Source organism: Amborella trichopoda, chromosome 4 (assembly GCF_054954075.1).
Source record: "Amborella trichopoda isolate Santa Cruz 75 chromosome 4, AtrichopodaSantaCruz75HAP2 v2.0, whole genome shotgun sequence".
Classification (NCBI taxonomy): Eukaryota; Viridiplantae; Streptophyta; class Magnoliopsida; order Amborellales; family Amborellaceae; genus Amborella; species Amborella trichopoda.
Window position 1 is genome coordinate 14,620,001 of NC_142339.1, and position 12,202 is coordinate 14,632,202.

Consider the following 12,202-nt stretch of genomic DNA (forward strand, 5'->3'; position numbering starts at 1 on the left):
TTGTACACACACTCTCTTCAATTCAATAATCAATCCCCAAACAAAAAAAAACATTCAATTTGAACCCTAGATATGGTCAAAATGAATTTCCTCCAAAAATGAATGTAGACTATTCATTTAGTGAATTTCAATATCTTAGCCTTTATAAATTCAAATCATTTTTTTCCTTTTTTAACATTGTTCATCTAATTATAATAAAGCCATCCAAAAAAATTGGAAATGAAAAAATCCTTCTAAGGCTTAGATCTAAGCATCCCACCAAAATGAACGGCCTATGTTAATTGGGCAAAAAAAATACTTTCTATGTTCTGTTTTCCATATTTTTTCTTTTTTTGTGATTGTTCATTAGAAAAAAAAAGTGTATATTTCAAAATTTGAATCAAACAAATAGCCATAAGATGGTTTTTTAATGTTGTTGCATCATATTACTATACAACGGTTGCATAAAATCATTACCTTTATATATATAGGGTGCTGTTGGCATACGGATGCGTCTGTAGCTGTAGAGGTAATGTGCACCTTCAAATTTTATCATGGTATATAATTTTAATGTAAAATGTTATTAGGATTATCTCAAAATCTATTTTTATATCTAATTATAAAATTTTAAATTTCAAAAATGGTTAAAATCAAGTAGATCTATAAACAAATGAAAATCTTGAAAATGGATGGTGTAGATAATTTGTTGTAAAAGGCACTATTTCTGATACTTAAAATCTTTTTATTTTTCATGGTCATACAATGATCAATCAAAGGGTTTTTCAATATTAAAACTACATTTTCCAATGGATGTTTGAAGTGCATCCGTAGTTCTACATTATAAGGTTGCATCCTTATATAAAACGTTTTCCATATATATATATATATATATATATATATATATATATATATATATATATATAGAGAGAGAGAGAGAGAGAGAACAATTGTTTCAGGCGGGTTAGACTGCATTTGTACAATATGTGGTCCAAAGGTATAAAGTTGGTCCATCTAAAAACAATCGTAACTAGCGGTCCAAATGTTTTCTTAATATAATTATTATTTTAAGTTTTCAATTTTTTTTTTTTTTTCATTATCTCCGTGTTAAAGATTATATATTCTCTTACAATTATGATCAAATTGTATTTAAAAAATAAATTTATTGTCAAGCCCGCATTTGTACATGTGCAGGCTTGGTATATATATATATATATATAGAGAGAGAGAGAGAGAGAGGAAGATGCTAAGGTGAACTTATGGGCTCATGGAGCAGTATAAGCCCAATGGCCCAGATTGAATATGGGTCGATCTGACGATCAAGACTGTATATCTGCAATATAATTTTAATAGTTTTTATATAAATCCAAATAACATGAAAGTTTGAGAATAAAATTTTCCCATCAAGGCGCACATAATAAAAATATTAAAAAAATAATTCACATAAAATACCAAAATCCCCCCAAAACTTTTCAGGGGTATTTTGGTCAGTTTAATTTATGTGAATTATTTTTTTGATATTTTTATTAGATTCGACTATTCTTGAAGAATAGACCCTCCAAATTTCATGTAATTTGGATCTGTTGAAAAAAATTAAAATTGAATTACAGAATACAATTGTGATCATTGGATCGATCCAGATTCAATATGGGCTATTAGGCTTACACTGTTCCATGAGCTCATGGGCTGAAAAGAGCTTTTTCCATATATATATATATATATATGGGAAAAGTTTATATAGAGTTGAGGCTCTAAATCAAATTTGAGCCTACCTCAAAAAGTTCACTAGAAGAGGTTGTTTTGATGCCCAAATATCTTCAAATTGATCATCTCGACATCAAGATGCATGATCATGAGAAAAAAAATGGATTATAGTGTATTTTGTAACGGATTTTTAGACCGTTAATTTTCAAGTTTTCATAGATCTGTTGATCTACACTATTTTTGAAGCTTTGAAATTTATAAATAAATATAAAAATATATTTTAAAGCTATCACAAATATTTCCAACAGTAAAACTACATTTCTCGACACTATTTGAAGGTAGGCTCTGATTTGATTGTTTAGAGCCTAGGCTCTATACAAACCGCACCCAACATAAATAGGAATGAAAAAATTAATTATTTATCTATTAAGTTATTATCTATTTTCAAAAAAAATTAAGATCACAAAGTGGTCATATTTCAGATATCAAGGATCTAAAATTAAACATTCTTTGAGTCTAGTTATTTTTTTAATTTTAGAAATTAAAAATCCAAAATTTATGTAAAAAACAACGTGGTCATATTTTGCATCTTGAGGATCTAATCCAAAGTTCCGAAATTTATGTAAAAGATTTGGATTTTTCAAAATCCAAAAAAAAAATGTTGTATAATATTGTATAAAATTGGGAAAGTTGTTGCATCATCCACTTTCAATATTTCATGAGAAATGATCCTATAGGACCCTCTCCCACTCATGTGTGTTGGACCTCAAAGGATCACCATTAAATTTGATACGGATCTATAAAAAAGTTAAATCTCACATCCATGTGACAACTTTTCTAGAGATCCGTGCCAACTTTAATGGTGATCCTTTAAGATCCTACACATATGGGTGGAGGAGGATCTTATAAGATCATTATTCATATTTCATATATTCAAAATCTGAAACTATGGGTTTTCAATCTGAAACTAAGAAAAACCTAAATTTCAAATTTCTCGATTTTGAATTCCAAAAAAATTAAATTAATTAAGAGTATGTATAATTTCAGATTTTTTATATCCCAAATATGGGCAATTTAGTTGTTTTAAAAATTGCAAAAAAGAGTATGCATGCTATAACATATTAAATAATATAAATAATATAGGATAAGCGGGTAATATTATCTTTTTAAAATCTTTATATATGGTGCCACCAACATATAAAGCATATATGACCCTTCGTCTCGCTATCCGATTGGGGTAAACGATCTGTATGGCTTGAGTTACCATCACAAGTTGGCGCTCTTGAGCATGAGACCTTGATCCATCAGGTCATAGTATTCATTTTTTTATTGTATAAATTATTTTGCAACATAATTTGGGGTATGCACACATCTAATATGAGCATGTTAGATAACAATAACAAAAAAGAAGCTCTAACAATGGAAAAGAATACCTTTGAAAGTTGTAGGGGGCTTTTATTTATGGGCTACGAAAAGACTTTATCTTCTCTACATGGAGGTCACAATTATTCTTACCTTTAAAATTTCAAAATAGGTGGTTGTAAGAGTGTCTTTCAATAGACAAAGTTCCAAAAAAAAAAAGGATTGTCTACAGACTATTTAGATTTTGTACATAGAGATCAAAATCATTCCTACTCAAAGATGGGCAATACTGCATTTCCGCCTTCGCCATCCTATAAACAAGATGAGCATGCAAGAAAGTCAAACCTACACAAACAGGACATACCACATGGTATGCCCACTTACTCCCAACTATGGTACATTTCGTTGAATGGTGATGACCTAATTGACTATGGTCTTGAATAGTTCATTTGATTAAAGTACAATTTCCTGGAAATATAAATAGAACAATTTCTCATAACCTGTATATCAGCATATTACACACGACATGATATGGGCTTCAGACACAGCAGTCCTGAGAAATAGATAACGGTGGCAGCATATATAAACCACATCTGTTGTGTCGTTCATACTACACCGCACGAACGTGCATTGGTACTGTCGGATAAAAAGCCTTGTCAGGTCACATGCTTAATAGCTTTCATCTACACTGAGTTAGGGTTCAAAGTCACTGATGTGGCTTAAATGAGCAGTTTCAGCTCGTGCTTCCTCCAGCAGGCACATAAGATCTCTTACTAGAGGGGTAGTTGCACCATGGGTAACCTTGAGTATATCCGCAGCCTTTGTTAAGGACTTTACTGCATTCAGAGTCTTCCCTAAAAACCTTTACATGATGAAACGTATCAGGAAGAAATAAAGGATGTTTCTGTGACCTTATAAAGAAATGTAACTAGTCATATAAACTAGCTGTAATCAGCATTTTCATAAGCTTTTAGCACAACTTTTTTTTTTTTTTGAAAGGTAGCTTTTTGCACAATATTTGCAAAAAAAATTAGAGATGGTGATATATTGACTCATTTTGATGATTCACAAAACATGCATTCTGCTTCAACTCTGTTTGTCATGATATTAGATGACTAGGAACCCAAAAGGTGTATATTTTACAACCCAAAAATAGCAAGTTCATTTGACAGATTCGTAGGACAGTTTGTTCCTTCCTTTTCTTACAGATAAAAGAGACGTACACTAATCACCATTTTCCCAAACTTACTAAATGGGAAATAATTTCTCAACTTTCCAAATCACGCTTCTTGATTCTGAAAAGGATTACTATACTAATCCTGAACTTTTTGAGGATCCTTAATCAGTGGTTGTGAATGACTAATTTTTTGTCAATCTTTTCGACCAAGCTTCCGTAAGAGCAAGTCAGAAAAAACAAATGGCCTTCATATGGGCCTAATGTACCATAGATCACATGGAAATGGGAAATACTGTACTTATTCCAGTTCACCTGGAAATGAGATATAAGACGCTCGCATGCGTGCAAATGCACACATGAAAATGACTATCAGAGCTCGTCATTTATATCACATGGAAATAGAAAACTCACCATCTAAAAATGGGAGACATCCGTGAAAATGTTCATCAGACAAAATACTGCATATAATCTCTACCATCCGTAACCAATGATGGATGGTGAAGATTAACTGCTCTTCCTCTTGAACAGAATCGCATACTTGTGTGGAAGCACCAGTCATCTCCACTTACCATTGTTTACAGACTTTGAGAATTATATATACCATTTTGATTGTTTACAGACTCAGAGAATTATATCTACCATTTCCATTGTTTACAGACTCTCAGAATTATACGTACCATACTAGTAACATACTACAAGCATTACATGTACGCCCAAATTTTTAACTGGACCAACTTAAAATCAAATAAAATTAGTCTTAATTGAGTTATTTTAGGAATTAAAACAGTGCTTCCCATAGGGGAAGTGTCACAATTTGGTAAACGATTGACCATACTACTAGCCATAGCATTTCCCATAGGGGAAGTGCCACAATTTGGTAAACGATTGACCATACTAGCCATAGTTATCAGATCGAGCAGTCCACCGAATCGGTGAGGGCTGTAGTCCAAATCAAAACCGATTTGACTGCTGATTGGACCGTTTGGGCCAGATTTTAGAAAAGCAGAAGAAGCTTAAGAACCATCATCATCATCATCAAAGCTTTATCCGAATCATTTGGGGTCGGCTATACGAATCTTGTTATGCCATTCGACTCTATCAAAGGCCATACCCTCAGTATGACCATAAATGCCCATATTCTCACCACTTCCATCCATGTCCTTTTGGGCCTTTCCCTTACCCTTTTAGAGTGTTCCACTTGAACAAAATCACACCTCCTAATCGATGTTGGATTGGGTATCCGTTGCACATGCCCAGTCCACTTAAGTCTACTTTCCCTAATCCTGTTGCCTATTGGAGCCACCCCTAAGTTCTATCAAATATATTCATTCCGAACTCTATTCTTTCTTATCTTGCCACTCATCCATCTCAACATTCTCATCTCGGCATAAGAAAATTAAGAATATTAGTTCAAAAATATGAAATATATCAAAAAACATTTATCAACTTTATTTAGGAAATCAAATCAATCAAAACCCAAAAGGTTTTTGTGTTAGCCATGATCAGTCAAGGCACTGATCAGTGTTCCGACTGGTTAGACCGGGTGATTCGGCCCGGTCTTGATAACTTTGCTACCAGCACACATGTATAGACAAATGCACAAAGAAAGTTCTTGATATAACTAATGAACACACATTTACATTTCATTTTGTTATTTTACCCAAATTGGGAGGTGTCTCGAAATAGAGAAGTATTGATAAATCTGGGCTTTTTGGGTTGCTTCAAAAAAATGGAGATTTGGTTGAGTTGAGCTTGGATGCTTTTCATGAATTTCTGCCTTTTTAGGCTCAAAAGTGTTAGTTCCAAACAAAATTAGCAATGTAGACTCGGCCAGATGGACTAACTACGAAAAACTAACCATTCAAGTTTCCCACATGTATAATATTGCAGTCCTAAAAGAGGATGGAATTCTGGATATGCCCCTACAATCAAACAAAACAAGGAAATTAGCAATTAAAAAGAAAGCATTACTTATGCAACAAACTTTTAAGCAAGACTATACATAAACCCACAAAGAAGCATAATGAGTTTTTGAAAGGGGTTAGTGTCTACCCCTATTTATTTAGTAATTGCATCCAACCATGCAATTCACACTATAATTTTTACAACAGAAGTATTAACATGATGGGTAATGATTCAGTTACTAAGAAAGGGGGAGTAAACTACAGCCCCCTTTTCAAAAGGTAAGCCTTTCTTTGTGGGTTCAATTCTCAGCCATCCAATCCGAATGAATGGTCAGAAGAGCATCAGCCATAATGTCAGAAGTTATCTTTGATTGTTTAATCATGATCAGATGGCTCAGAGTATTTGGATTTTTAATCTTTTTTATATTATCATTTTAAGATAAAATTTGCAGCATTCCCCTCCTCACTGGGGAGCACGTAATAACAATAATATAAAAATATTTCGATAATAGAAAATGACCAAAATGCCCCAATAAGTTACAGGCATTGTTTATAGTCGAAAATATTTTTCTCATTTTATTTCGTGTGCCCTAGTGAGAAGGAGAAACTCTACAATATTATCTCAAAATGATTTGCAAGAAAAAAGACAAAAAAAAAAAGCCCTAAAACTAGCCACATTAGGTGTGATGTTGTGAAGCTATCCCACCAGTCAATTTGAATTGGATGGCTAAGAATAGAAGTCACATATGTTTTTATATGTGGGTGGTGCCACATAGAAAGGTACCCCTTTCCTAAAAGTACGGAATAGAATCGTTTGTTAGGATATAATAGAGCAAGCCCAATCCATTCCATGAAATCACCATGCAGTCTTTGTCAAACTCATAAGCAACAATATTCATAGGAAATTTCATAGCTTCACATACTTTGGTAAACAGGAATAGTTAATTGGCAATATCTTAATGCTTCTTCGCAGTCCTTTAGCTCCATCAGTATCTGTGGGCATATCAAAATTAACGTAAGTTATTAAGTCTAACAAGAAAATAAAAGGTTACGTCACACTAACAAGAATGAGAATAATACAAAAAATGATAAATCAATGAGTAATTAAAATGAGTTGTAAGAATTAATAAAAATGAGTATTTATAAAAATAAGTTCTTTCTCTTTGATAACTAAGTACTGATTCAAGAATCAAGAATGACAATAAAATAAATCAAACAAGGGAGTAATGACTAGCTTCTCTTTCGTTTATAGGTACAAGAAATCAATATACTTTTATGTTGTAGCTGTTAGTTGGATATTGACCATGTTTTTATGAATGAAGCTAAGCCATTGCCATTTGGAACTATGCTTAATTCATAGTTAAATTATATTAACAGCTTAATAACTGATGAAAAGATATAAAAGGAATAACCAATAAAGACTGGTACCATTACAAGGGTCTCCCGAGTTCGCATCAAACCAATTGAGAGTGGATGGTATAGTTCCATTTGTTGTTGATCAATGATCCTATACAAATTGCAAGCTTCAGAATACTCTGATTTGGTCAAGGGGTCAACATTCCAGTGCATGATATTGGCTTTCATTCTCATCACTCAAAGTTCCAGACACAATGACTTCTATCGAGTGAAACACTGTATGTGTGTGCATGTGTGTGTGTATATATATATAGCAGGAGGATATACTTATCAAATACAATAACAAACAATTTTATCAATTGGAAGATCGCAACAGATAGTTCAGCGTAAAAAGAATATGGGAAGTTATAGTAGTATCTTATATTAATGAGATTAATAAATCTATTACTTTCAAAAAGGATACTTCCAGAGGAGACGAATTTAGAAGCATAATCTAGTTTCTCTCCCACTTCTTCTTTCCTCTTTCTTGTCTTGCACTCATTCCTAAGAAGTCCACAACGTTGACAAGTAAAATTCTTACCATCTGCACTGGATCATAACATAACCAGGAAAAGTTCTAGATGTCAACCATGGGAAAAAAAGCTTAGCCATATTTAATGAAGCTGCTTAGCATTTTAGTAAGTCATTTTTATTACCTACCAGGATTTGGTAGCAGAAAACCATCACACTGGTCATTTATGCATCTAAAACCTTCCAAAAGGGCACTCTCTTTCAAGTCATCATCAGAGCCCTTCAATATTGAAGCCACAAGTCATTTGCAACCATCCATGAATCAGGAAAATTGTCAGGACAGCGCATTGTACAGTTCATCTTGACAATGGATGGTTGAGGTTACATTCAGCATCTTGACAACCATCCATTGTAAACAACAAATTGTAGAGATGAACTTCTACTCTTTCAAGCAGTAGAGATCTTGAAAATGGATAGTTGAGGTAACATACAGCATATCGCTTGCATGCTGCATTTATCATGGTATACTTCCATAAAAGTGTGCAAGCAACAAGAACGGTAAAATTATACCACTTTAATGCAACGTAAACACGTGCAACTGAAGAGGTATTGCTCTTTGAGAGCCTTCCTCCGAGTCTCAGTGCTTCCAGCAATTTCAATGTAACTTATCAGGACCTTATGAGACAATTATAAATGAAAAAGTTAGGCAAAGAGCAACTAGAGCAGTTAAATAATACAGCACATAATGCACTAAACTAAAGGTATGCAAACATATAAAAGTAAATGCGTAAAGTCTCATACCTCAGCACCTTTAGGTATAGCTTCCATAGCACGAATTACTGCTAACTTTCCTTCAAATAGAAGTACCGAGTTTGGTGCGCAGCTGCAACTCCAAGTAATTCAGCCAAGAAAACTATATCCAATAAGGTAACAATGGCTTTATTGAATGAAACAAGAAAAATAAAAGAATCACGAAAAGAGGTTATAAAGCTAAAGAAAGATATTATCCTCTAATATGGATCAATTGTCAAACAACAAATGTTATCATTACCTATGGTTTATGATAGACATCACAGGATATATCCCTGTTCCCAAGGGTCTCAGTTCACTGTCACAAATTGTATGGGCATTGCACACCAACTGCAAGAAAGGGAAGTAGGGTCAAGAACATTTCAGTAAAACAACCAAGTCTTCTTCACCTACATTCATACAACTTCAATCAAGAGAAAGAAATTAAGACTACATTATGCAGTCCTGCAAATGTCAACTCCAGCACATGATTTTTTTATTTTATTTTTTTACCACTCATGAGTACTGTTCAAGGGTATTGTTCATGAATTAGTGTTCATAGGGGTATTTCTGAAATTTTAAATATTGTTTAGGGGTGTTATGGAGTTTTTGAGAACTGTTTGGAATTTATTAATTAGCAAGAGTAGTTTGGTGTTTTATTATAACTTAGGGTTTAAAAGAGTAGCTATGTAAAACTTTGTAAAGAGGTTAGCAAATAGTTGCTGATGTTATCATTGTAGAGAGAGTTTTTTGCATTGAAGCCTTTTGAGCTTTGCTTTTATTGAATCTATTGAATTTCAAGTCCTAGTTTCTCTTCGATCTTGTCCATCCACACTTTGTGCTTCATCAATTCAGAGCCAATTGATTTCCTCCACACACTATGTGATGCAGGAAAACTCAAAGAAATATAGAAAAATCAGCAAGAAACACCTTGACACAAGCAATTTTGGAGAAACCCTAAGCCTTTCTCCCACCTAAGGCTCAAGCCTTAGGCTTCTTTTACAAGACAAAATCTTTCTTTTCTTAAAGAGGAATACATGAATAACTCTCCAGCCCATCAGTGCCCTAATTTATATTGAAAATTTATTGTTTTGGACAATATTTATTCATACAATTAACTTTTAACCAAAAGGTCCTAACTTAAGTATAAATTTTATAACGATAGTTTTACACCTGTGAATAGTACCCATGAACAGTATTCATGAATAAACTTTTCTCATGAAATAAATAAAAAAAGTATAAAAACCCTAGAATCCCTAAAAAAACTAAAAATCCTAAAAATAAGCCCTAAAAGCAAACTATAATATACATCCTTTAAAGTTGAACAAAAATAAAGAATAAGAATACTTTTCCCTCCTCTATCATTCTCTTTTGGTTGGAGAAAATGCGTCCTCAAGTTTTGAAGTGCGCCAAAATGAAATTGACGTTAACTCGACAACATTCTTCAACTCGAATATTGTAAACATGAACCTGGGACTTACGGGTTACAACACTGATAAAAACACGAAGATTATGCATTGAAACAAAGAAACCCTCGAGGAAAGGTCACTGTATGTCGATAGAATATTTTTAATCACATAAACTTGTTGAAATTGCATCACTTCAGCCATGTAACCCTGCTGAATTTGCTCAGGCTCAGCTCTAGGACATACCACGAGTGCATCTTTGATATCAGCGATTAAACCAACAACTTCACCCTCTTCCAAAATATCTTCACCATCATCGTGATCCTTATCATAGATCGGATCTCCTAAACGATCTTGTTGTTCATCTGAGTATATATCGAAGATTGGTGGTGAATCCCAGTCTACAACTTACTGATTTTTTATGCAATCTGTGTCAAAAAAAAATATCATCCTTTAAATTGAAAATCCTAGAGTGATGAACCGTCTAGGTATCTAGTCGTTGTCCTCATCACTCGACTCCACACGCGGAGAGAAAAAGTGAAAAGGATTGTATTCAAGATCCTCTTGGGCTAAAAGATCATCGTTTTGCCCCTTATTGAGGTTCGCGAACTACCACACCAGATGCTGTACTTACCTCTCAAGGTCCTCAATTCTGTCATCTATGGGATCACAGAGTGGATCTACGAAAATCCGCGTTTTAAGACCCCTTTTTACGGCCATGGGTTTGCCAAAATCACAAATCCTAGGCAAATAATCAACGAAAATTGCTGAAATCCGCAAGATTTATGTTGTTTTGGGAAAACCTTAGGCAAAATCAACAAACCCTAGACCCCACTATAACTTTCCCTCTTTGTTGTTGACCTAGGGCACCAAAAGAAAGTGGTTCTACAGTAACTCCATATGTGTATTGCTACGGTAACTTCCATACTTACTATAATAACTTCTATGAAGATCATGGGCTCTGATACTTGATGCAGAAAAACTCGAAGAAACACGGAAAAATCAGCAAGAAGTACTCTGACACCAGCAATTTTAGATAAACATGACTCTCTGGCCCTTCCATGCCCTTATTTATATTGAAAAATTATTATTTTGGACAATATTTATCCATACAATTAGCTATTGACCAAAAGGTCCTAACTTTAAGTATAAATTTCATAATGACAGTTTTATTCCTGTGAATAGTACTCATGAATAGTACTTGTGAATAGTACTAATGAAATAAATAAACAAACTATAAAAACCCTAGAATCCCTAAAAACAACTAAAAACCCTAGAAATAAGCCCTAAAAACAAACTATAACATACATCCTTTAAAGTTGAACAAAATTAAAGAATAAGAACATTTTTTTCCTCCATCACCATGGCATTCAGTTTCTTTGGAAACACGAGGATGGCTGCACAAGAGTTGCGAGGAAGTGACCATGTGAGAGGATGTCGCGGACGAGACACCGGAGTTAGACCCATGATGGCAGCTTTGGAGGCTATTCTTCAGAGATTTGACACAGTGACTTCCGAGGTGCGCCAGTTCAGAGACATCACCCAGAATTGTGCCAACAAAGGGGTGAGCAAAGGTGATCACTTGCGTCCCCAATGTTTAAGATGTAGACCAAATCTGAATTCAGAGGATGCTTCAGACAGAGATAGTCTGGGATCATATAGGTTACTGGCAAGACACCCTATACCATTTGAGGATCGGTAGGTTCAAGCACTTGAAGGCTCTGAACAAAGTATTAGGGTTGATGTTCCTGATTTTAGCGGGAGACTACAGTCAAATGACTTCCTTGACTGGCTTGAAAGTGTCAAAACAAATTTTTCCAATAGAATGATATGGCATAGCATAAAAAGATTATTGGTACTAGGTTAAAAGGTCATGCTTTGTTGTGATGGCATCAAATATAAGTTAATCACACAAGAAAAGAAAAGTAAAAGGCCCTGAAGTAGGGAGAAGTTGAAAAGGCATTTAAAGGGAAAATTTCTTCCACAATTTTATGCAAGATCTTTACCAACACTCCATC

The 12,202-nt window shown here is 34.0% G+C and overlaps 1 protein-coding gene across 21 annotated transcripts in view; it reads right to left on the bottom strand.

Annotated features, from left to right (window-relative positions):
* Nucleotides 1–3,308: 3,308 nt before the first annotated feature.
* The window catches only part of LOC18423240 (histone-lysine N-methyltransferase ASHR1), a 31,836-nt gene continuing 22,942 nt past the window's right edge, over nucleotides 3,309–12,202 (bottom strand). For 3 of the 21 annotated variants that reach the window (XM_088863733.1, XM_020672765.2, XM_020672786.2), the window contains 9 exons: nucleotides 9,041–9,129; nucleotides 8,791–8,872; nucleotides 8,560–8,664; nucleotides 8,175–8,269; nucleotides 7,943–8,067; nucleotides 7,552–7,658; nucleotides 7,047–7,116; nucleotides 6,078–6,141; nucleotides 3,309–3,904 (listed from right to left, as the gene is read on the bottom strand). In XM_088863733.1, coding sequence (XP_088719859.1) covers nucleotides 3,736–3,904; nucleotides 6,078–6,141; nucleotides 7,047–7,116; nucleotides 7,552–7,658; nucleotides 7,943–8,067; nucleotides 8,175–8,269; nucleotides 8,560–8,664; nucleotides 8,791–8,872; nucleotides 9,041–9,129 — 906 coding nt within the window. In that variant the 3' untranslated portion in view covers nucleotides 3,309–3,735. Of the gene's footprint in view, nucleotides 3,905–6,077; nucleotides 6,142–7,046; nucleotides 7,117–7,551; nucleotides 7,659–7,942; nucleotides 8,068–8,174; nucleotides 8,270–8,480; nucleotides 8,665–8,790; nucleotides 8,903–9,040; nucleotides 9,130–12,202 lie in introns of those variants that run through there. The other 18 variants (XR_016053249.1, XR_016053239.1, XR_016053248.1 and 15 more) reach the window with 13 other exon arrangements.